A 27,161-nucleotide genomic window follows, 5' to 3' on the forward strand; every position below is an offset into this window, starting at 1 on the left:
TGTTCAACAGAAATGTCTAACTTCTGCATTAAGCTTTTCTTTATGAAAAACCTCAGAACTAGTACATTATTATTATTATTTCCTTTTTTATTATTATTCTTTAAAAACAAAAAAGTCCCTTGCCATGCTCAAGAACATGATTTAAGAATTTAGACATTTTTATTACTGATAGGTATTTAGGAGGGCTAAGGGTTTTGTTAAGTAGTAGTTGCCATTGGTACACATATCAGATGTGAAACTGGTTTAATGTATCAGAGGGAATCCATATTACATGATTGTAATGCTGCAAAAGTAACCTTTTTACAAATAATCAAAAGCCTACCAGGAGCCATATTCTATCAACAAAGATGGGCTAAACCATCATACATATTTAGCATTCTCACAATCAATTTGAGAAATACAAAAAAATATTAAAATATTTCAAACATGAAGAATTGGCACAGATGTACACCACTGATGTCAACTGTGATTCTACATAATTGAAATCCTCCTCAGTACCTATTTTTTTTCCCACCCTAGTATTGGCATAATGATCCATTTACTAAAAAATACTCCAGCTTCTTGTAAAGTAAACAAAAATGGTGATAAAAATCCAAAGCTATTACAGACACAAACTGTTTCAGTAAGTGAAACAATGAAATGAGCAAAAGTTAAAACATTTAGATTTCTTGCATGAGATAATTGAGAACATACACTTAAACCATGTAAATAGCACTTTAAATGAAAACAGATCCACTGTGAATGGGATTCTTTAAAAAGGATCTTTGCATGGTTCTTCCTTCAGAGGACACAATACAAAAGGCAAATCTTTTGCCTGTTTATTTTGCAAGAAAAATCCATTTTATTGGAACAAGTATAAAGAACCTGAAAAAACTCACTCCAACTATTCTTTCCTAATAAATTAAAAATAATAAATACAAAATTCTGTTTCAGTATTCAGTTGAATACTTAGTGCTCACTTGTCAAGTAACTAAAGGAAGTCTGGTGCATATTGATCTAGATGCCTCTATAAGATTATGATATTTATATCAAATACATATGCTCAGATGTTTTCATGGTATTTCTGCTTAGCATTCTGATCATTCCTTCACCTATCGACTATCTAAACTTATTATATATCAGCATCAGGCTGCTGTGGTTGAAGAAGATAGAAGTTTTTAAAGTCTAAGAGGTTTTGCTGAAAGAAATGATGGATGCCAGTCATGTTTTCTTATTAAAAGAAGTCAAGAAATGTCAACAGAGACTGTATATGTGATCTTCTTGTTTATCTATTGGTGATATGCATTCTTAAACATACCAGTTTACAGTATGTTTCTAGATGGTTGTGCTTTTCATGATTTACCAAACATTACTCAGGATTCTGACCAAAACTTCATGTGTGTGCTTCTGTCTTTCTCTTATTTCAATATAAACTCCTCTCTCAGATTAACTCTGTCAGAGTAGTAAGTGCTGTGGAGCCCCAATATGAAGCATTTCCCTTTCTTTTTCACAGAAGATTTGAGCCCAAGGATGATGATCCTCTAAGGATGTCTTATGTAGCCAATGTGTACAGTAAAAAAAAAAAAAAAAATTAAACTGCAAACTAATTTCTCAATCTGATTCTCCCATCAGGCTCTATAAATCTTCTAGTTAAAAGGAGACAAGCAGAAAATATTAAAGGATATAGCAAACTGACTGTCACGCAAGTTAAACATTTTTCTTTTATAACTGTCCAAAAGTAGATTTTCATTATTCTTTCTATTCCTGAAGGATTAAAAATTTCAAAAGTGTTGCAGTTTTTAAGAAGCATTGCAGACACTAAAATATGCATCAGCATTAAAAGTATACAAGCACATGGCCATACTGTCAGAGGACAGTAACTGCAGTATGTGAAAACGTCTCAGGTTCCGTTAATTTCTGATAGCTTCAACTGTCAGCTATTTAGGAACCAGACTGGACTTGTGCAGATGCTGTGCTTAATTCTGAAAGAAACTATCTGTTCTGTACACCAGGTTCCATGCCTTTGGTTTCTCTCTTAAATCATGACTAAAGAAAAAGGGATTAGGTAATACCAGAAAGCACTTGAAAAGCTCCATTCAGTATATGGTGCACAGTAGAACCCTACTGGATCCTACATCAGATTAGCACCAGTAGGAAATTGTTAATGTCAGGCATTTGAAATTTTCTCTCATGCAAATATTAAATCACTTTGTGACCAATACAAGAGTGAATTTCAGTTCCTTTAATCCAGGATAAATAGCACACTTCTTTGTTTAAACTGCACATAAGAGCTTTCATCCAAGTCTGTTTGCAATGCATGCCATCCCACACGACTCACTCTGGGGTGCTTTTTTTTATTTAAACTTTGCTCAGTTACAGTTAAATGAATTTATCTTGCATTTTTATGATCACAATCTAAGGAATTTTCCAACGTTTCTCAATAAACCAAGCTAAAAGTTAATATTCTTTGTTTGATGCACACCTCCAAACCAGCCATAATAAAATGAAAGCACAGTGATTTGTTTCTTCCAGGGTCTGGATTAGTTAAGAGGCTTCCACTGTAGCTTAAGGGATGAATATTCATCCTTTGAGTCTGAATGGCCATGTTATTTTGAGTATTTCTGCTTTTATGAAAAATACCACAACGTTGGCACAACACACATCTATCACCAGAAGACATAAGTGAATAGTTTACTAAAAACAGGAGTAAAAACTGATGAACAGCATGCACAAGGAGCCCATCCTAGAAAGATTACAGTAAAATGCAGGGGTAATCTACACCTCCAGCATTAGCATCTCACTTGCAAATAGACCTTAATCTACTGTTCTAATCCCTCCAAACCCTGGACTTCATTTTTGTAACATTTTGTGTGGCAGATATCACACACACAAGCCATCCTGCTTTTACTTTTGAAAACAACTGAAAGCATTTTCTATTAAATACATTGCTTTCTCCCATTATTACTCATTTTCAAATCACCTTACACATTTTTTAAGTGCTCAATGAGTCAAAAAATAATTAAATCCTTTGCAAGCAATGCAGGAGTTAGGGAAGGATCTTCCGATTTTTGAGCATTTAATCTGTGAGCAGAGCCAATGCATTTCTTTCCACAGAAATCATCCAAAAATGTCACAACTAATTTTCTGCAACAGAACGCGAGTGAAAGTGAGGAGTCTCTAAAATTTGCTGATCAATTAATCACTTCTGCCATCTCACATTACACAGCCTGGAACACCATGGACTGTATAGTTTGAAGAATATGGTAAATCAGCAGATTTATAAACCAGATTCAGTCTTTCTTGGGTCAAAATTTGAACAGCAACTACTGCTATCTGATGCCAAATCCAAAAGGGTTTTTTTTTTTTAAGTTTAGGCAGAGAAAAGGAACTTTAACAACTTCAACTAGAAATATAAAATAAGCGCTATTATTGTAGGAATGGAACATGATACGAGACCTCAAATACACATTTTAAAGTCATAACATTCTTATATGTCACTTCCCACATTTCCTTTCTTACTTCCAAAAGAATGGATATAGTTTAATATGCACACAAAATTGAAAAAAAATTCATCCTATTTCTTCTATCTGTCAGTCTATTTAACACTCATCAGATTTTCTTTATCACTAAGTGAAGTTTCATTTGAAAAAGCAGGATTAGAAGAATGGCTAGCAGATGGGAAAGAGAGACACCCCTGGGATCATAATGTAATCCATGTCACATTCTCTTATTACATTCTCATCCCACTGAAAAAATAATATCTTACATATTGCATCAAATTATTTAATATAAGAATTTAATGTCACTTTCTTTGGAGCTATGCCTCTCATTACTGCAGCAAATGGACCTTTTCTTTGGTTAAGCCGTAACTTTTCTTTTTTTTTTTTTTCTAACTTGTAATGAAATTCAAGTGTCTAATGAGTCCAATATGGCCTGTCAACTTAAATTATCTGTTTGTCTTTCTGTTTACCATATCTATCTGTCTACAGTTTTTATTTTCCTCTGTGAAGTTTAGTTATTGAATCCCATGTTTCCTTCTGGAAGGAATTTCTAACAGATGATTATTCCTGTTGATACGTTGATGATTTGATAATTTATGGCTTGTAAATTTAAGAAATCTGAATAAATCTCTGGGAAGCAGAGGAGTTCATGAGAGACGAGAAACAGGAGGTTCCAATACCTTAAACAGTAAAAGACTGTGATTTCATTAAAATGCATTTTTTTGATCTTACATATTAACTATAATAATGCCTCTGGATACTTTATTTTTACATCTTTTGAATCTGTAAGGAAGTCTAGCAGAAACCTGTACGATGGTGACAAAGGAAGCAATTTACGCAGACATGGTGAAAATCACAGAATGGGTCAGGTTGGAAGGGACCACAGAGGCTTTTCTGGACCAACCTCCCTGCTCAGGCAGGTCCCTGTTCTCTCTGCCATACCTACTCATGGAAAGCTGTGCTCTACTTTCTGCCCTTATAACGACTTTGCATCAGATTTGAAAGCAGTTTTGCACAAAAAAGAAAAAATAATTTAGTCCATGGAATAAGAAGTCATTAATTTAAAGTAAAGACTAAAAAAAAATCAGTAAGTTATCCAGGCTGAGTTCATCAGTTTACAAATGCTCTTTCCATAGGCTTTCTGGAGCTTTGTGCACACTGATTTACAGTAAGTTAATATCTCGAACTGGAAAATATTTCACAGAATTAAAATCCAATCTGATTGTATGCACACACAAATACAGAAAGTTAAGAAAAATCTTGGTTCAAAAGTAAATTAGTAAATACAGAATAAAATTTTAATTATGAATTAGTAGAGGTAAAACATATCTGGATTTTTATCCATGTCACATATCACACCTCAGTAATATGACTATTATAAACAAATAAGCAAAATAAACATGGGGGTCTTTTTTCCTTAAAATAACACGGATGACCTTGTTAGTCCTATTTTGGCTGGAACCAAACATGTAAAACCCAAAACACCACAAAAAATAATTCTATAGCATAAATCTACTTATTCAAACTCAAGACTTTCTTGAAAAAAAACCTCCTTATTTCAAAAGAATCAAAGCCTGAACATTGCAGAAAAGCAGGGAATTACAGCACTTTAGAAATTCATCCAAAGTGATCAATGCCCCTTCCAGCTTTCCAGAGGTGTGAATCCACGAACAAACACGCAGGCTTAATGCTCTATTCTAAAACCAGCTATGGTGACAGTGGCAGGTATCTTTTCATCCTTTTATGGTACTTCACTTTAGAAACATCACTTTAAAATGATCCCTTGAATATTAACTCATTAATTCTACAAAACAGACAAAAATCCTGAACAAAGTCAAATTAAAAGCTTTTTTTAAAAAAGAGCTAAATGTAGACAGGGTATAAGGAAGCATGTGTGTTTTGTTTGTTGGGGTTTTTTGGTTGCTTGTTTTTTTTGTTCCTGATTGTAACTGTGCCAAATTCATTACTCATCGTTAAATGTGTACGTTTGGCCTCAGCTACATTCTGTGTAGATGTATTGGTCTAGATATTTTGGTATAAATGCAGCAGTAAGTACTGCTGTTCATTTAATAGCTGAAGATGAAACTTCAATCAAAGACTATAAAGAAATTCCCGTTCCTTAGAAGTCTCCTTACAATAATACTACAAAGTAGGAATTATAATTGAATTTAAAATCTAAAAAATCCCTGTGGACTTTCACCACTAAATTAACCTATTATCTAGTAAGTTTAACCAGTGATAACTGCATACTGTCTACAAACTACTTTTGTTTCCAAAGTTTGTATGTATAGGTCTCATCTAAGACAAAAAGAAGGTTCTTTATTATGCAAAATGAATCTTATCTAGTTTATGATCCTTTGTGGGCTTTATTGGCTGAAAATGCAAAATGAAATGTGAGATCAAACTTGTGTGTTTGTTATTTCTCTTCTTTAGTTAGTGAAGTTTGTATCAATAATTCCTATGCATACATTATAGCCCCTTTATAGCTCCATAGAGCAAGGCTCTCCATAGTATTTAAGTCACGTAGTGCAAAACTCAAAACGTGCATAACCATACACTGGTTTTAATTTCTGACCTAAATGTTTACTAATCATCTTATTACACACACAGAGTTTAGGAGGCAACATGTTGCGCTGTTTCCTGGCTTGGTTTCTAGCTGGGGTTAAACCATGACAATGTATAAACAGATTTATATAGATATTACAAAGCAGATTCCATGTATTTATCTATGTTGTACAGAGTTAAAAAGTACACACATTTGCTGTTTTAAGAGCTAAAACTGTATCTTTCACCAAAATTCAGCTTTTTTCATATTGAAAATGTATCTAATTTTATCTGGAAACTTTCTGACATTAGAAATAGAACAACTGTAGTTTCTCATTATTTTTGCTGCCAGAATCTATGCTTGGTTGCTCAACTAAAGATCTTATACTGCTAATTACTACCACATGTCCATATCCCAAGCAAAGGAAAACTTATTGGTTCTGACAATCCATTCTCTCAACGCTGAATTCCAAATGAAAACTTCAATTTTGGCCAAACATAACATTTCATCAATCTTGTTCTACTGACTGCAAAAGCAACATCAAACAAGGAGTGCTAATGGCTTTTTACTGTGCAGTTCCCAAGCTTAGATTCTGTGATGAAAGACCCACAAGAGCAAAGGACATCTTTAAACTACTTAGTAATTAATAATTGAACCAGAAAACAATGCATAAAGTAAATGGAACAGTTTGTACGCTGATGACAGAGCTGAGTTTCAGGCAACAAATTATATGAGCAGTAGAGACCAGCAGAGAAAGCACTGACAACAGAGTGAGATTTAAAAAAAAAACAGTGCATATAAAGAAAGACAAAAACGAACAGTGAAAAAATAAAATTAAGCACGCCCCAAAGCTAGCAGCAGCCTGTAATCTGAAGTTGAGCTTTTCAGGATGTGGGGTTCTGACTGAAGATCAGGTCCAAATTTAGAGACATCTGAGCAATGCAGGGTACTAGTGACAATGTAGAAGGGGAGGGACAAACTCTGTGAATAAAATGGGTTTTAAACACATTCCCCTCTGCTATAACTCCTTTGGAGTTTTCAAATCAGAGGGATATGTTTTGAGTTTAAAAAACTTCTCTTTGAGAAGACACGTATGAATGTAAATATGAAACTGAGTCCTGCCCTCTATCACAAATAAATATTTTGGGAAATTACCAATACTACTCATTCCCAGAAATAAATCAAGGCATTTAGTTTGACTAGGTGAGTGAGGCAAGTTTCCAACATCAGTGTTTAGACATTTGAGGGTATCTCAAATGAATTCACGTATTGAAGTTTACTATCTAATTTCTTGAGTATTATTGAACAGAAAATAGTATATCTAATTTTAAAACTTTCATTTATCTACACAGTGATATAAAACAGTACTCTGGAATTAGCTCTGTGGGATATTTAGAGTCTTTCTGCTACACAGAAAGGAGAAATAACTTGATAAAACCATAGTCCACTTCAACAAAACGTTGCATGGGTGATGATTTGAAAGGAACAAAGTAAAAAATTATCTTCTTAAAGCAGAAGAGGGACAATTCATTAGATAAATTTCTTGCAGTACCTTATTTATATCATATAGAAAGGACTCTCTATATGACTAGACTTTCAGGACAAATATACTCTACCAGTGGATGTCACAATGGTATGTAATGAGATGAAGGATGGCAACACTAAAGGTGATATTGTGCTGTACCACACTATATCACCAAGGACATCTAGTTCAGTAAAGGCTACATCCCAGCACATCCAGGAGCTGGGAATGCCACAGAGAGCTAGTTTTAACATGGTCAAGAAAACAAGCAGGCTTTCAGTAGAAATGTAATGAGGTGATGTGGTCCAATAAAATTTAACCTTTACCACCAGGTAAAACCAGTAGGTTTGTTTTTTTACAATACTATTTTGATATTAAGGCTACTGCCTGCTCTTCAGACACGCTTGATATGGTACAGGGAAGAGAACTGCTTTAAAATCCCTGGTCACAGCTTCTAAAATCACGAGAGTTTGCAATATCCATGGAAAGTCATAAAAAGCTGCATGAGATCTGAATCTGCCGATTGAACATTGAGAAACAGGACTATTAGGCTTCTTACATAGTCAGTCCTACAGAGCAAGCTGGACAATATATATCTCCTATTTCGCATCCAGTAAAACAAAGAAGAACTGAGTTGTCTGAAAATCATGTGAATTATCATTGTCACTCAGTTAAGAGATAAACCACACGATATTCTGATGCCCATATGGTGAAGTGACAACTCACCCTTGCTGCAGAAGTTAACTGCATATGTAATAGCAGCACTTTTTATAAGATATGTCAGTGTAGCCTGAGTGGTATCCAGGTTCTCTTGAGGTAGGGACAAAATGTTGTGACTTGTACCATAGCACAGCCCAGGTCTCTAATTATAGTGTGCCAACTCTCCAGTGGTAACATCTGATGTCAAAGAATACAGCCTTGTAAGCTGTGAGTCAGCTATTACCACCTTCAGGGGCTCTTTAGAGTCCCACAACCACACCTGGTCGTTTTGGACTTACTTTCTGCCTCGGGTTGAGTTAAAAGTTCCGCCGTATTTCTTCCGATTAAGGATGAGAGCAGCAATTTCTGGCACGTAGCGAGCAAACATTGCCTACATGCATGAAACAAAAACACAAAAAAAAAAAAGAAAATGGCATGCAGAGAGTGTTCTACTGCAGCAGAGGCAGCAGAGCCTCTTGGGATACTTACTTTCTTCCACTAACCGCACTATAGGAACCACCATATTTCTTGCGGTTTCCTATTAACTCTATGATTTCAGGGACGTAGCTGGCAAACATGGCCTAAGAAGAAGATAGGAGACAGAAGAAAAGACTAAAAAGAGAGGCCAAAGAAAGGGGGATGATGAATATTTTCAGAAGATAAATATTTTTAAGATCTGAAAATGCAAAAGAATTAGATCTATGCAGTTGTTTAAAAAGAAAATAAAAAAAAAAAATGAAAAAGTTCTTATCAAACAAAACAAGAGGGCTCAATGTAAAAGTTGGTTCTGGAGAAGGTACACACCTTATAAATAAAGAAAACGGTCAAAAGAGGAAAAATGGACACATAAAACAAAACAAGAACAAAATTATTTCAAACTGGTATCTAATCACAAAAAACAGTTATGTCTATTTCTTCCTGAAGAGAAGAGGGGGAAAAAACCTATCCAAGCCCCACTGCAAAAAACCAAAGCCAAGTATTATCAATACTGTTACATTTCTTTTTTTAAAATATAGACTCTCCCCCCCCATTGTAAAAATTTAAAAGAAGATAAAAACAAGATAAAATCGGGGGTTATTTCCCCATCAAGAAACAAAAAAAAATCACCCTCCCGCCCCCCCAAAAAAAACTTTTCCAAAAGTTCTTGGGTTTAGAAGGATTGGAACGTGTGATAGAAAAAAGGTTTTGAGGAGAAAATAAAAATTTTTGTGCCATGTTTTGTCCAACAAACAGCTTCCTTGTGGCTGGATACTTCGAAGAGCTACTGCCATTTGATATGTCAATAAACAGAGATGGGAATGCATATATGTAATGCTCATATGTATCTCTGTTTGTATCATTTGGCATTCAAAACATTGATTATATATATATCACCTCTGTGAGATATATGTATATGTGAAATCAATAGATGAGGGTAATGTAACAATATACATATGTGTGTATGGGCACAATATACATTACGAGTTACTTGCATTTACCTTGCACAGTGTAAATGCTAAAATAAACTTTGCTGGTTTAGAGAACATTGCAACAGGTGTAATAATATTTCTAGCACTAACAAATAATGGAAAAGTTGACAAGACAAATAGTAACTTGGGTGATATTTACATACAAGACAAAGAACACGAGAAATTGCTGATATAAAAGGATACTGGTTATGGCCATGTGATAAATTGTGAGCTAAAATTGTACTTCACGACATGAAAGAGAGTGTTGTTTGCCATCATCTAGATCAGGCAAGCTGCTCTTTAAGGCAGTCCAAAGCCACAGTGTTTGTTGGAATTTTGGGAAGGAACACAGAAGGGTGGGTAGGACTTCTGAAACCGCAAAGTGCCTTTAAATATCAATAGCAACCTCCAAAAATTCTCTACAGTCAGTCACTAAGAAGTAGAAGACTACAAATAACATTATATGCTGAAATATTAAGGCACTTCATGTATTCACATGCATTACTCATTTAAATGGATTACAAAAATTCTAATTCTGGACTAATTTGACAAGCTCTGCCAAAATATATATCTACAGGGAAAAAAAAGCATATTATACATATTTTAATGTTTTATAATTAATTTAAATTTACCAATCCAGATGATATTATTGTTTCCTTAATTACAACATTGAGATACACAGCATCAAGTTTTAAGGTAATTGGAGTATTAAGAAGAATATAAAGAAGAATTTTTACCAATCCCCCAAGGATGAAGAAGACCATGAAAAGGCGACCAAGGGTTGTTTTTGCATAAACATCTCCATAGCCAACAGTGGACATTGTAACCATCAGCAAATAAACACATTCCCAATATGTCAGTGGTTGATTATTTTGGAAATTTTCCCATGGATCCCCTGAGTTCTCCACCTACAATGTACAAGAAAACATATAATGAATTATATTAATTATAATTAAATCTAATTAACCCCAAATTAAGTCTACCCATATATGCATATGTCTCTGTGTGTGTGTAGATTTATAACTTGTCATATAATACGAACTCTGAATCCCTTCCTGTGATTTATTTTGATCAAATAAAGAACCTGACCCTGTGCCAAATAGAGCACTGCAGTTCTTTTGCCAATATATACAGCCTTGCTACTCAGATCATCAATGGAAAGTATCTTTTCCAGGCACCACTAAATAATGTAGCTTACTTATGTGGTTAGGTAAGTTCATTTAATAAAAATTTGTTCAAAATATTTTCAGAGGAAATCTTACTTTTAATGCAATTATACTCCTCAATGTTTTTGTTTGAAAAGATTATATAGCTATTGAAGACATAACAGGCACCTTTAGCGGTGTGCTACTACTTTTTCAAAAAGCCAGCCACTGCTGAGACAAAATTATACGTTTGTCAGTGGGAAAAGAGTGTGCCATCTAAAATTTGTTCCACAGTAAAAAGTTGAAGTTTGAGTATTCCTACAGTAGAACAGAAAAGCTTTTGTTGAAAACCAAAGGAAAAAAAAAAATCCAAAATCTAGAAAACAGCATTCCCTTGGACATGATGCAATATTTAAGGGGTGTTGTGTTCCGTTTGTTCAAAAATAGAAAAAGATACTGTTTCTAGATAGAAATGCCACACTTGCCCAGAGGAGCGTAAAAATACGATTCTACGCAAATGAGGAATATGTAATAGATTAAAACATTCAAGATCTCAGTGGATCTTTTTAAGGGCGAACAATAAATGACTGAAATAGCAAGGGAAGAAGGAATTTGACTGTAATCCTGCGCAGCTGGATGCAGCTCTGGAGCGGAGCCAGTGAAAGCGCTCCAGCCGGACACGGGTCCCGCAGAGGGCGTTCACTGGCGAACACCGCCACCTGCTGCTCACCGCGCCGCTCCCGCCCCGCTTTGGCCAGCTCTGCCCAAAATCCCTCTCACACCTCCCGGAGAGGGGAGAACAAGCCTCAGAGCTTGGGGGAGCTGCGTCGCCTCTTTATTGCGCTCCATCGATGGGGTACTTCACTACCGAGCGCGGCGCGGCGTCAGGAGCAAAGCAGCTCCGAGAGCCCGCGGTCCGTCAGATAAAGTCTCTCAAGTGTTCTCACAGGCACTCACCAAATGTATGAACCCAGCCGCTGTCAGCCACGTGCTGATAAATATGGAGCACAGATTCACTAGCTTGATGGAATTACTGGAAATAAACAAAGCAAACAGGAACTTAGACTAGAAATTGTCACACATTTTTTACAGTTACCTGCATGCAACTGCATACTTAAGAAGCCGATGATTATTCCCCAAAAGAAACAGACTCCCTAATGCAAAAGTTAACATATAATATGTATTATCTTTCCTTTGGAGAGTTCACATTTTCCTAATTGAGATAGCTTGAAGAGAAACTCCCAATATAAGAGAGCAGAAAGACAAACAGAAACCTTAGCTACATCAGTAGTCAGAAACAAACTTATAGAAATAAATAATGCTTTTTCAAAGACAATTTGGTTGCCTCTCAGTACATTCATCTCTTCATTTTTCACTGCTATACACTAAGAGTTACTCACAAGGAAATACATAAAAAAACGCATGAGAAAATTACGATTCCCAAATTGAAGAACTAAGCGAGGCATTTTAATACTAAGGTATTTTATAGTTCCTGTGCAAAATCCTAAATATTTTTCATATAATTCTGCTTACACAAACTCCTATGGACCTCTATGGAAAATTCACATGAAATTAGAGTATTTCATAATTCAAATGCACATTTTTCTCTAGAAAACTAAAAAAAAAATAATTTAAACCAACCAAAAATTCTGCAAATAATTTTAGTTGCACTGAGTAGTATTTTCTCCATTGTAGCCAGAAGTGATTTTGAAGTGAGGACCTCACTCAGTCCAGCAGAAAAACGCCATAGTTAAAATCTTCTGAAAGAAATACATATAAAACCTGCTCCCTCTCTTCTCACAAAAGTCACTGTCCTAAGTGGGATATTCAACAGAAACACGAGGAATTGCAGTCCATGTAGGACTGTGTTTAAACAATCTTACCCATTCAAGGTTTTGAAAAGATTTATAAGAAGGTATAACACCTCAGAAAAAAACCCCACAATTATCCTTAAAGCAATACATTAATAAATTAAAAAATGGGAAAAATTCACTCTCATTGTTAGCCATAGTAGTTTTGTGGTATAATTAATCAATGTTTCTGTTTATAACTACTTTAAGGACAATAAAAACGCATTCTTTTCTGAAAAAAATTGGGAAACAACCTGTAAAATTAACCAGTACAGCTCCTTTAAAAATAGTTTTAAAAGTTACAGTCAGTGGACATATGGGAGTACAAAGAATAGAATATGACTGGGTAACATGACAGATGATGAAATGAATATGGTACTCAAAAATAAAATATTGTATCAGCAGTCTTGTCATTAGTGTTTACCAACATCAACATATATTCCCTATTTCTCTCTTTCTTAAACTATGGCTGATTAAACTCCCTAGTTTCTTAGTGGTTACATTCATTTATAGCACAGGACCCTAACCCATGGGTACCTAGATGAAACAAAATCATAGGAGTCATGCTGATGCAAAGCTCCATTATGAAAGGCTGAATATCATCCTTCACCTGAACTTAGAACACAAGATGTTCCTGATAAAAAATGATGTCTCTGTTGGTCTCTTCATATTACTGTAATACCCATTATTAGTAACTATCTACATTACTTGTTTGGTACACTTGATTTTTGAAGATTTATTAAACACTGTACCTTGTCTGTCCTCTACGAAATACTCCCTGTGTTTCTGCCAGAGTCTAAATATAGATGAAGGATTAGTCATAAATATTTTCCCCCTCTTTAAGCTCTTTCCAACATCTGTGCAAAAATCCCTTACTGTGAGCCCTGTCTAGGTCCCTGCAGTTTTTTGAAATATATTAGAAAACACTGGAGAGAAATTTTTCAACTAAAAACTGTAGAATTCAATTTCATAAAACATGGGAACAAAAAATCTTTAAAATACATTTGATTTCTAATTAGGGAAACAAACAGGTCCTTGGCAGAGTACAGGCTTTTAAAGTGCCACTGTAATATTTTACTTCATCTTATAGTATATTTTCAAATATATTTAGCTTTTTTTTTTTTTTTTCAGATATTCTAATAATCACCTAACACTTTGGTAGTCTCTTTGCTGCCTCTGTTTTTGCACTGTCCAGCTTCTTTCCCTGGATTCCACTTTTTGGAATGGCCCTTCTGCTCACTGCAGATTCACTGCGTAAATAATATATGTTCCTTTAATCCTCATATCTCAGTCAATAATTCCAGGAGTAATTTTCATTTGTAGGTTACAATAAATTTTTTTCTCTACTGAAGAGAAAAGGAGTAGAAAATTTCTCTGCAATTGCACTAAATATTAAAAACACAGCATTGCCTAGTATACCCTATCACTTTCTCATCTTCTCGGTTGTTATGTGTTATTAATGCCAAATGCACTGAAATGCCTAGGTCAAATCAGTTCCATACCTTTTTCATATAAAAACATATCACCTGAAATGGAGAACTCTTCTTCGGCTGAATTTTTTAATAATAAAAAGTATTTTTTTCCCTACTATAATTTCAGAGCTAGTAATAATATTCTGAATTTACTACTCCTATTCAACAATTCAAGTTCTGTTATTGATTCTTCGTCTTTATGTTCACAAAAATCCTAAAATGTTGACAATTTCAATAAAATCTTAAAAGTGACCTGCAAAATCTTAAAATCTTAAAAATCTTAATTCCGGAAGATTTTTAATCGTCCCTGAGCAAAATAATGTTGCAGTAGCAGGCCAAAAGCATACAATATAGTGTAAGACTTAAAAGTAATAATAAAGATTTAAGGCCACAGTATGTAATTGAAATCACCAACTGAATTTATGGAATTAAATTTTATTTAAATAAACTAGATTTGTTGAGACTACTAGTTTAACTGCTCTAACTCGTACAAAATTATTTTAAAGATTCTCCATTAATCACAAGGGCTCAGCATGCTTTATTTTTTTAGGAAGCAAAATAATTCAGAACCAGAAGCTCCCAATTAAAGAGCATTCTGGTACTGTAATAGAAAATGTGTGCACAGCATATGAACTGTACCTTCAGAACACACTGAAAATACAAAAATTTCTCATTGAAGATAGCAGTAATAAATGAGTTTTCTAGCTTGTTGCTTTCTAAAAGCTAAACTCATGCAAGATATTAGAAGAAACCCTAAGCACTAACACAATCAAATTTATGTTAAGTGTAACTAGAAACCTTTTTAAAAAATTGCACTCTCTTAATTTGACACATTCATTAAAAAATAAATGTTTTGTGAACACTGCTGACATTCAAAAATGTTTAGTTCATTTCAGGTTATTAAGTAAGACAAAAAAGAGAGCAGACATGACTTTCGTTGCATTACCAGGAACAGAAAGAGACATAAAAGAAATGTTTTGAGGCAGTGACAATTCTTCAGTTAAATGAATGATGTTAGTGATGAACTGCTAAGGATTGACTGACTAAACTGAAACACTCACATAAGAAAGTTTTGCTTTACAGGCTTTCAATAATCAACATTTGAGGTTTACAGATATTTTGGCAGTCATATAAATAATCAGAGAGATGATGATATCTAATATAGGAGTAAATTCTGCACCAGACAAAGACTATTTAAATGAACAGATCAATCTTAAATAAACCAGCTCTGAGTATCTTGAATGTGATTAATGCACATTTATGGATCTGGAATTTCACAAATCCCCACTACTGAAGGGGCTATTAGCTTTTCTCCAGAATCCTTTGACTTTATGGGGCTTCTCCACTGACTGCCATTTCCTGTGGTAGAGTTGTTCTGCATGTTAAATCTTATTCTCCTTTCCCATACTGAGCAGTCTGAGCTATGGGACTTCACCTTACATTCTTTGATGTCTTTCTTTAACCAGAACTGGCTTCCTTCCAGTAACACAACTAGAGACAGATAGTGTGAGAGTTTTACAGTACAGAGAATCGTTTCAAGGTTAAGGGTTGAAGAAACAGCTGTTTACTGTGAGTCTGCACAAATTTCAGTACCTATTTTCCCACTGCTACAAATTTTCACAGCAAGAGATGGATTTACCTGCATATAAAGCCCTCACACATCTATAGCCACTGGTGGAGAGAAGAGAGGCTTTCAAAATGGAGCTGATTATACAGTAATTATTGGAAGCTGGGTTCAATACTTCCCCTGGAGCATTTTAGAGAACGATGAAAAACAATATGTCTTCAACTGCAAGGGACTCTTTATTTCCTTCAAAATGATCTTTTGTCCAAAATTGTGCTTTTCTTGCACAACTTTCATGTATTAATAGGCCCAAGAACCAGTAAGGCAGAAGGTTAATTGGAGTACTTTAATTATTATATGGACGAAATACTAAGGATAATGAACACAATATAAAGATAACTCAGTGCAATTTTTAGTATGTTTTTGATGTGAAAAATGATGCTCAGTTCAAAAAAACTGGAAGAGCCACAATGAGAATTTCTCAAAATAGTTTTTAACTGCATTCTTTTGAATGAATTTGGATTTCAGTTTTTTAAGACAGCAGAACATGGACTGGATACAGAGAAAGAAGAAATGTTTAATCAGTTCAAAACTATGTAATTAATTCTGTGGTTAATTTATCAACACATAACCTTGCTCGATATTTCAAAGATAACAACACATCCATTAAAATGATCACACACCAAAAGATGCTGTCACTGATGAATCCTTCATCAGCAGAAAAGGGTTTAAAGAACAGATACCAAGGGGGAGGGGTTCCAGAAAAGAAAATCATATATTACTAAGGCCCCAAATCTAAGTCATTTACATTCTGTCACCAATGCAACTAAATCAGCATGTAAGAAAAAGTCTTACCTTGTTTTAAGTATATTCAGAAACTGCAAGATTTCTGAAAACTGTATCAGTCTAAGGGCTCTTAAAAATCTTAAACCTGCAGTAAAAGAAAATAAAGTTATAGTAAAGAGTAATTCAAATTGCAACAGCATATCAGAATGACAGCAATCAATGAAATCAACATAAGTAACATACAAAATGTCAAATACCTTTGAAATGCTCTTCCATATTTAATTGTTCAAGGATCCTTAACAGGTATTTTTCAAATTCTTTTAAATTTATTTCCCAATAACAGATTTATCCTACCAGGAAGCCTTAGTTTTTGTAGGAAGTAATGGGTGGAGACACACAGGCTGAAAGCTAAGAGGGAAAAGCCTCACTGAGGTTTATGTTGGTAGTTGCAGTGCACATGTCCTTCTCTTTCAGGCTGTCAAAGACACAGGCAGGTCTAAAACATCTCAGCCCTCCAAGCTCCTGCGTTGCTTAGTGCAAAATAACAGATCATGGCCAGGAGATCTGATAACCTGGATAAAGTAGACTGTATATGCCTGATTAAATTTGGTAAATCTTAATGACGTAAAATCTTTTATAGTAATGATGCTCCCTATCTCCACTCTAATTTCAAAAAATTCAAGTAGGAAAACAGAGAAATTACACTTTTACTCTTAAAAATGGCAAATTTACTTGAATTCTTTCCATCAGTCTATAACTCTAGAAATACATGACGTATCAACTATTTTTTTAAAAAAGTATTTTTACAAAGAAATAGCATTTTCATGTCAAAATCAGATTGCGTGCATAGCAATTCCCAGACAACTACAAAGTCAGTGAGACAAAAAGAGTGTGTGCGAGAAACTAATATAGAAGATTAAGGGCTTAAATTATTAAAATAGTCTTATGCTGATAGTAAATGATTTGGCTGCAGATCTTTGGCATATGAATAGAAGTACACTTTGTACTGTACATATGCCCAGCTTATAAAATTAAAGTAAAGCTTGAAGCATAATTTCTATTAGAGAATACAGCCAGGAGTTACATAAAAGTTGTGTAACATGGTATTGAAACTGTTACAGGAAGGTCCAGAGCAGCTTCTTCTCATACATTCTCTTTATTGACATCTAGTTTACCCAACTCCAGTGGGAGAAACCACTTTTTATTTCTAGAAAATTAAGGAAATACCGATCCTGGCAAATATATAAACCTGGTCACAACTTTCATCATCCCACTGGAATAAGAGGTTCCCCTCAAGCACAAAGGTGCATGTGGCAAGATGTGTTTAAATCAAGAAGTTTATCCTGCAGTATTCTTGGAAAGTTGTTAAATAAAATATTTGCTCTTATATTTTGCCTTGTTAAGACCCCTAAGTAGTGTTGAAGTACACTCCAGTCTATTATATGGATACAAAGTTTCTTTTTAATTACGGATTTTGGGGAACTCTGAAAATTAATCATAACTTGCTAAATGGATTCAGGTATATGAAAAGCAATTAAATGAAGCTTAATAATGCTAAATGTCAAATCCTTTTGCAAGTAGAGAATGATAACTTTGGATCATATTGCTGAACCTGTGAGAGAGACATCCCTCTGTTCACAGTTGCTACTCCTATCCAAAGAGATGTGGTTAGACAGGGAAGAAGAGGATCCTTACTAGCAACCATAAACTTTAGAGCTCTTTTCCATCCAGCCGCTTTCCTCACTCCACTCCCTATGAACCTTTACGAAAAGTGGCTGGGGTGAAGGTATAAAAACCCTGCCTCTCAAATGTTCTCCACTGCATCTGAAGCTAATGATAAGACCAAGCTAACCACTGCTACATTTCAAAAAGAAACCTGAGAAACGTCTAAGTTAGCAACGTAACCTCTATCTCCATTATAAGAGCTAAGATATATTTTAATTGCTGAGATATCAAATGATAGAAGAAAAATACTACGGGTTCAATGTATTTTTTGTGGAAGAAGAAAATCTTTATAGATGAAGTCCTGCATTTGCTGCAGCCCACATAATTTTAAAAAATTTCTTTCAGAGAAAAGAAAAAAAAAAAAAAAAACAACCCAAAAAACCCCCCTACCAAAACCCAAAAAAGAGAGTTTGCTTAGACAGTTTAACTGCAAAATAGAAATGGCTTTCAATTATAAAAGCCAAAGGAATTATTACATGGCAAACTAATTCTTTCCAGGATCCTGAAGTTTCCTAGGCAAAGCTAGATCAGCTATTATATTCCTACATGTATTTCATTTTATGTGTTTTTCACAGAATCATACAATAGTTTGGGGAGAGAGGAATTTTCAAGGTCATCTTGCCCAACCCTCCCTGCAATGAGCAGCTACATCAGGTTGCTCAGAGCTCTGTCTGGTCTGACCTTAAATGTTTCCAAGACGGGAGAATCTACCACCTCTCTGGGCAACCTGTTCCAGTGTTTCACTATGTTCACGGTAAAAAAATTCCTTACCTGTATTCTAAACAACCCTCTATTATACAGACACCATTACCCTTTCTTCTATTGCAGCAGGTACTGTTAGAAACTCTGCTCCTTTCAGGTACTGGAAGTCTCCCCAAATCCCTCTTTCCTCCAGGCTGAACAACTCCAACTCTCTCAGCTTTTCCTCAAGGAGAGGTCTTGCCCCCCTTTTTTGTGCTGAGGGCCCCAGATGTGGACACAGTGCTGCAGGTGGGGACCACAGGAATGGAGAAGAATTTCCTCCCTTTCCCTGCTGCCCATGTTGCTTTGGATGCAGCCCAGCACACAATTGGCTTTCTGGACTGCAAATTCCCACTGCTGGCTCATGTCCAGCTTTTCATCTGTAAGCGCCCCCAAACCCTCTGCAGGGGCTGCTCTCAATCCCTCCCTCACCCAGCCTGTGTTGACACTGGGGATGGCCCCAAGCCAGGTGCAGGACCGTGTCCTTGGCCTTGTTGAGCCTGAGGAAGCTCCACAGACCTGCTTTCTCAAACTTGTCCCGGTCCTTCGGGATGGCATCCTGTTCCCCCGGGCATGCCAACTGCACCACTCAGCTTGGTGTTTTCTGCATACATGCTGAGGGTGCACTCAAACCCCGTCTCACAGCTGAGATGACCTCTTTCAGGTCAACCACCTTACCGAGAACAGAAACGGCTGATGTTAGTTTATGCATCAAAAAGAGAAAGCACTAATAAAAATTTCCCCTCTCCCAAAGCTGTTTCAGCTGTATATACAAATATGTACAGCTCTATTTCCTTAGCAATATTTGGGAATGTGTTTTATACAAGTGGAGAAGAATTTCTTTTCTTATTAAATACCTACAAAACTGTTTAACATTTAAATGATATAATCAAGAGTTGACATAGGCTAAGTTTCTTATATATTACAGCGAAGTCCATTGTAATTTTGCACATTTCATGGACCCTGTCTGCCAAAGCTAATTGTAAACTGCTAAACAGAATGCTCAGGAAGCACTTGCTACTTTTTCTCTGCCATGTAACTCACCTTTTTCTTGGAAAAGAGTTTTACATTGGAATTTTCTTATGGGATCTGACTAGAATAGGATATAATCTGCTACACTACAAATTATACAAAAAAAATAAGTACCAAAATATTTCATTTATCCAGAAAATCTCTCGAATAAGAGAAAAAAATACACAGATAAAATAAAAGAAGGATCTCTTGAGTTTTTCAGTCTTCTGCTTCTAAATGGATGACTAAAATACGCTTGGGAATTGGAGTTTATTTCAGCTGTAATATCCAGGACAAAGCCAAGATATTCATGGATATCAACACCAGAAAAAGCTCTCGTAATTATAAACCAGATTCTTTAAACAATATGAGACAAAGTGTTTTAGTCAATAGTTTCTGCCTGTAGTACAATAGTCTAAGTTGTGCGTATGATGATTCAAATAAACCTTCAACTCTACCACAGGATTATCTTTTTACTGCAAAAATATTTCTTCTTCTACTGTGTTGCCTGTGCAGCACACCGTTTTCAAAATACACTGAAAATGTAATATATGTGTGTAATATTATTTCATATCACGGTGTTCAACCTAAAATCTCTAAAAAAATCTAAAAAACAGTCACTAGGAGAGGCCACATATTGCTCAAAACCCCTGAAATCAGTTTAAGAGAAATCAATTATCCGTTCAATAGGAAGCAATATACCATGCTGAACTACCAGGTTACATCTAGAATATAGCAGGAGTACTTTTTTTTTACTCTTTACCAAGGACCCAGCAAAACTGATGGATTCTTTAAAACAGAACAGTGATCCTGACACCGCCAATAAACTATGTGCCAGTAGCAATGCAATAACAGTAGAAAATTATTTTATCTGTAAGGTTTACAACAAAGTAAACAGTATTATTCAGAGCTCTATTTGACTTTACAAGCAATAGGGTATTTTCCCGTCTGTCAGACAGTTTTGCACCTTCTCTGTTGAAGTTATCCACTCCACTGGATAAATATACTGAAGCAACGAGGGTTAGCTAGAGGTTGCAAACCCTAACCCCCTCCTCACACCTCCCCCCCCCCAAAAAAAAAAAAAAAAGGAAATGCACCACTTTAAATCTTTAAATGGAAATGTAAGGAAATCCTGACAACTATACTTATATTATTTTAATGAGATTCTAATAAATAGAAACAGGAATTTGGATATTTCTTCATTCAACATGAGAGGTGAATCAACAAGATCAGCACCAAGCATTACATAGTTTCTCACCAATGAGATATGTAAATCCTTTCTTTCTGCCTCAGGCTGTTTATTTTTTTTGTCCAATAGACAATAGTATATCCAAAATATTGGTGTGAGAGTTCAATCCACAGGGATTCTGTTTACCACTTCTATTCCTGACAAACCATTCACCCATTTATCAGAACAGCATCTTCATCAAATCTATCAATGGCTACTTCTACCCCAGATTTCATTTAAGATCACACAGTTTACTGAAGTCGGAAAAAAACCCCCAGAATCCATATTTAGGAGCCTTTTTTGAGACACAGGATGGAGGGATAATTTTTAGGATGCAAAACAATCCCATTCTGAACATCTTCACAGAGTACAGCAGAGTTATTTGAGATCTTACTCCCTGTAGATAGGCTTGAAAATGAAAGCGCAAAGGAAAAAAGACAAGAAGAAATAGAATGGGAGGAAAAGGATGTGTCATTCCTTGGAAACAACCCAGACAAAATATTTTTATACATCTCCCCACCTCTGTTATGCAACAGTACAAGAGGGGAGAATAGCCTGCAGCATGAAAATAATCAGTGCTCTATGACCAGCACAGTGAAACCACAGTCAAGTTTAGAAGCTACATAGATTTCTTTCACACCATGCTGTATCAAAGATTTGTTAATAAATCTCTCTGCTGCACATTCCTTCAACTTGCTATTACATCTTAATGACAGCAGTTTCAAACAAAACTTCTTGCTAACACCAACATCACAGAATCTTACAGTCCATCCTTCATTAAAGACTGGATTATTTGATTCTAGGTGGACAATGAACCGCTGTACTGGGGAGACAGGAGTACACTGCAGTGCGTAATTTTGAGAAAGAATTCTTCCTACAAAGCAACTGAAATACTGCAGCTTTTTTTAAGCTGAAAAATAAAACAGAACATCTTTTTCAGAGGATAGAGTAATACTAGCACCAGAGACAGTATAACAAACTACAGTTCTGAAGAAAAAGCTGAATTGGACCTTACCCCAGTACGAGCCGACCCTATAACAAGACACCAAGGAGTTTCGCAAAGTACGCTGCTCTTCCTTTTCAGAGATGTTATGTCCAGGTTTGACACGATATCCATTTTTGAACAATTCTCCATGAGATTTTTTACGCCTTCTAGTACTTTTGTACGTTTCTGTACGCGTGCCCCCAGAAGGGTTGTGGTAGACTAAAATCTTGCTGGGAATCATGACTGTGTATCTTCAGCTTCAGGAGCACTGCAAGTAAGTACTGTGGTCCAGTCTTCAGTCACAGCATTCACTAACAGTGAAGATGATCATACATTTACCTTTCCTTTTCCTAATTCAGTATCAACACGGAGAGACAGCTCCGAGTTCCTTCTTTAACAGAACTTGTCTTTGGGAGCAGATTTGTTTAACTGGACACAACATAAAGCTCCCCTTTACCAGTTGTTATCAAAAGATAATTCAGTATAATCTGGTCCATTTCCGTTAGCTTGAAACAGACAGAATGAATTCAAATACAAAACTCAGCTTGACAAAACAGACTAAGAGTATCACAAACTGGATGGACAAAACAAATCACAGAAGCAAGCAGGCAGTGCAGATGCTCCTCTGATCCGTAATGTATTAGAGCTTAAAAGCCATCTTCTATCCGGATATTACCACATAAGCTTCTTTCAGATACATCAAAGAACCACACCCACTGATTCAAAACCCACAAACATGATGCTGTTCACTTGGAATGAACAAGTACACTCACAAAGAATACAGTTCCTATAATTCTTGTACATAAAGGAAATTGCTTACGGTGCACTAGTTTCTTTGGCAAGTTCACGTCTGTTTTCCAGTCAAAGCTAGTATGCAGAAGGCAGAGGTCACATAATCAGCCAACTCTTACAGGATTTATCCCAGATGAAATTAAAAACCTCCAAAAAATAAACATAACAACCCTTCCTCCAACCCCAGTTAATGACAGATATCTCACTGAAGGAAAAAGAATTCAAAATAAACTGATTTGGCCATCAAGCAAGAGCACAAAGAATAGAGTCCATAGCTCTCTCAAGCAGACCTGCTCTATGAATATTCACATAACTGGAGTTTTGTTCAGTCAACTACCACCTCATTCAATTACATAAAGCTCTTCAAATTAAAATAATCATGGTCTTATATATGATTATGTAAGATCATATATATATTATGTATTACTATTATTCTATATATTATACATATATATATATATATCTATCATTACATATGATAGATATTCTTCACGAATTTTCCTGCTTTGAGCATAATACACAAACTTCATTGTGAAAAGTGTCTTCATTTTGAGGAATATGCTTATCATTCCTTTTTTCTTTTTCCTTTTTTCTTCCCTTGTTTTTTGGCCTCAGAAGACCCACGAATATACCAATGCCATCTGGAGTATACCAATGCAAAGCAGACACAAAAATAGGCTGTACCATGTGCTTACGTGAAATGCACAGGATTTCAAAGCATTTTGGATCTGTTATTAAGGGGTGGACTGCCAAATATAAAGGGGACTGTAGTACATGTAAATTTCAAACTATAAGTAACATGCAGACAGTGAAGCAAACGACTTCTGTGGGTTCTTTGCATTGTAACCTTTAACACTACATTCTTACAAACAACCTGGTTACATTCCCACTGGTCACAATAGTCAAGTTTCACGGAGTCCAAAGGGATGGCTCTTATGCCCACATGCTGACAAACATCCATGATATATCTGTGAGCACTTGAATCATTCCTCTCAAACTGAAAAGATTTGAATGGGGTAGTACTTAACCATGTTACTAATCACATCTTGTACAGCTCAAAATGAATGCACGTCCTACTTACTTTCTGCCATATAAGGCACACTATTTTCCTTTCTGTATTTCCTCTTGACTAGTATTATAATCTTGTTATTATCCAATTTTAAACCTATCATTAGTACTTCGTACTTAGTACAGCAAATGTTTGGGTGTAGAATCCATTTACCTTGAAAGCCTGGAATGTCTCTAAAGGAAAACAGGACTGAAATAATAAATACCAAGTGCCAAGCTGTTTAGTTTATATAACCTAGTATTTCGGTTTTAACAATTTGACAGTATTAACTCCTCAGCTTCTTGGATTAGCCAGATTTTTATTAATTTTCTTCCTTTTCAGTCAGTGCACTGCTTAATCTGTTGCATACATCAAAATGTGAAAACATAAATTAAATGATACAAACTAGGATTAAATCTAAAATAAACCTGCTCCACAAGTTAAAAAAAAAAAAGTATATAAATTTGAGCAGCAGCAGGATGATGGCATATTGTGCTGAGAGGCATTCTTCGACATCACAGTCAGCCACACAAAGCTGCTGGTATTATTTTCTGTGCAGACGTTTCTGCTTTCCAAATGAATATTTTTTTTTAGTATTTTGTTCTACAACCCAATTACCCAAGACAGCTTCTTGTTTTCAGTGATATTACAGTTTGCTACCATCTATAATATCGATATATTTATTACTTGGCCAGTTTTCTTTTATATTAGATGTAAAACTAGACTGCAGAAAATTGTTCTCTGTAGACTGATTTTTTTTTTCGTCATCCAGAAAAATACCTTTTAGGTATTCTAGCTCAGATGAGCATCTGAGTGAAAGCCTGGAGTCCACCTAAGCACATGAAGGTGGTACCAGCAGTAGAGTATCACTGTCTCCTACCTCTGTGAGGGAAACGGTCCTTGGCCTCCTGGTTGGAAACAGACCTACAACTCCTAAACCTTGTGTTACCAGCAGCACCTGAAATGTCTGCAGTCTGCTCTGAAGTATTTAATCCAAACTAATCAACAAGCATTCTTTTGTAACGAGCTCTAGAATTAATTTTAACTACTTATTTCGCCTTCAATGAATCCAAGACACTTACAAGTGAAGTTTTTCGTATTTTCTACAGAAGCATACCCTTGAAGGAAATCACTCCATGACCCTCCTCGAACTTGTCATAAAAATAGATTTACATACTTATGGAAGTACTGCTATAATTAAACGACAACTTGCTTTCAAAGTCCATCCAAATGTGAAGCTATTAAACTTAAATACGCAGAAAAGAAAGCAAGACTAGTCAGCAGCTGAGCTCCACTTTAACATTGGCTATGCAGGGGCTAGATACTTGGTATATCATCATGCAGGAGAGCAAGGGAACATTAGATCCTGCCTTGGAAAACCAATGTCGTGGCTAGAAGTGGGTATCAACTTATTGTCCCTTAAAACACAGGTTAGACATGAGTGATGGATTTGCTGTGCTTTTGCAGGATACTATTTGCTTACAGTTGTGCTCAAAAGCACAACCTGTAAAAAAACAAAAACCACAAGGAAACCTGCCAAAGAAAAACCTGCTGTAGAGAAAAATAACTGTGTTATATCCTATGATTATTCTCTCCTTGAAAACTCATTTGTAATTTAATTTACAATAAGTGAACACAGAATTTTCCAATTGCTACCTTTCCTCTCTTTTAAATTGTTACTTCTAATACGACAATGTAAAAACCATTTGCTGTACACAAAATGGCCCACAAAATTTTCATTGCTGCTATTTCAAAAATGGCAAAAGTATTATTCATAGAAAAGAAAAAATAACCGGCTATGTCTGAATACAAAATCTCTACAGGTTGGTCAACAACTACTTTTTAGTACAGCTTTGTAACAACATCTATGGATTATGACAAAACCAGAATAATGCTCATTCTCCCAAGAATTTACCACTCATTAATCTCACTAAATTGTTTAGAAGGTAAATTTACAATCCAATCTTGAGTTCCTGAGAAAATGCATGTAGTTGCATTATTTATTTTTTTATCTCCTAGTCTCAAAATCTTAAGCTATTAAACCATTTTCAGAAAGCCTGGCATTAGCAAGAACAAAACCAGTCACTTGATATGTAAACATCACCTTTCCTGCTTTACATCCTTTCAGGCAACAGCTATGTCATATTCCTTTAACCAAGCACAGCTGCAGCCAGTAGTACATGAAGAGCAAATCTTTACGAAAAATCAGAGAGCATTAACTTGTAAACATTTCATATTGCAAAAGAAGTATTATCCCACCAAAGTGATGTTGGTGCCATTTTTGACAAAAGGCTGAAACCAAGAAGGGAAGAATAACCAGCATTCATATTTACCTTGTGGGTAGAAGAGAGTTAAAAAGGCAAAAAATTTATTCAGCTTTCATTTTTCTATTTTTTTAATATTACATTTGTGTAATCCTTTCCAGATAGTGCAAGTCATATTCAAAATAGATAGGAAATATGCCTTTTTTAATTCTTTGATTTGGGGAGAAAAATATTAATTGTCCATTTTATTGATGGCGCTGTTAAAACGAAAAAGACCGTTGAAGTAAGAGGTTACACCTCAGCAAGCTAACCTTGCAAAGAGGATTGGACAGAAGGTTGGAAATTTGGGAATTGCTTTCTAAAGTGACCACTACCGCCCAATATAAAGAGGCTTCCCTCCCTGAAAAATGACAAGTTAGCATCTTATATAATTTTCCCTGGCATTCATCAGGAACAAATTGCACTAAAATCAGGAATATGCTATTCTGAGAGGCTGTAACCATAGGGCAGAACAAATGATAAGAACAAAGGCAAAGGAAGGGCAAAGGCCAGATCTAAAGCCTGACTCATGCTGCAGGAGGGTGATTTAAAAAAAGACTTGCATTTCTGCCTGTCTTTGCTCCCGTGAGTCACAAGGCACAGGCCATAACTGCCAAAGAACAATGAGCATACTACGAAATAAGGCTTGAAAAGGAGTCAAGTATTCCACTTCTAATCAACTGGTATGATATAATGCATCCTACTCAGTGAGCCTCTTTAGCCTTCCAGTTGCACAAAGGAAACAGTTAAAGAATGGATGTAAGCAGATACATAAATTAATTATGAAAAACCAGTTATGAAAATTATATACCACAAAA

General features: G+C 35.5%; 1 protein-coding gene across 14 annotated transcripts in view; it reads right to left on the minus strand.

Annotated features, from left to right (window-relative positions):
• KCNMA1 (potassium calcium-activated channel subfamily M alpha 1) overlaps nucleotides 1-27,161 on the minus strand; it is a 427,658-nt gene that overhangs the window by 138,899 nt on the left and 261,598 nt on the right. For all 14 annotated transcript variants that reach the window (XM_066191493.1, XM_066191492.1, XM_066191496.1 and 11 more), the window contains 4 exons: nucleotides 16,580-16,655; nucleotides 11,796-11,871; nucleotides 10,431-10,601; nucleotides 8,735-8,826 (listed from right to left, as the gene is read on the minus strand). In XM_066191493.1, the coding sequence (XP_066047590.1) occupies nucleotides 8,735-8,826; nucleotides 10,431-10,601; nucleotides 11,796-11,871; nucleotides 16,580-16,655 (415 nt within the window). The remainder of the gene's footprint in view (nucleotides 1-8,734; nucleotides 8,827-10,430; nucleotides 10,602-11,795; nucleotides 11,872-16,579; nucleotides 16,656-27,161) is intronic.

This window comes from Chamaea fasciata, unplaced genomic scaffold (assembly GCF_029207755.1).
Source record: "Chamaea fasciata isolate MVZ Bird 193981 ecotype frontalis unplaced genomic scaffold, bChaFas1.0.hap1 SCAF_9, whole genome shotgun sequence".
Lineage (NCBI taxonomy): Eukaryota > Metazoa > Chordata > Aves > Passeriformes > Sylviidae > Chamaea > Chamaea fasciata.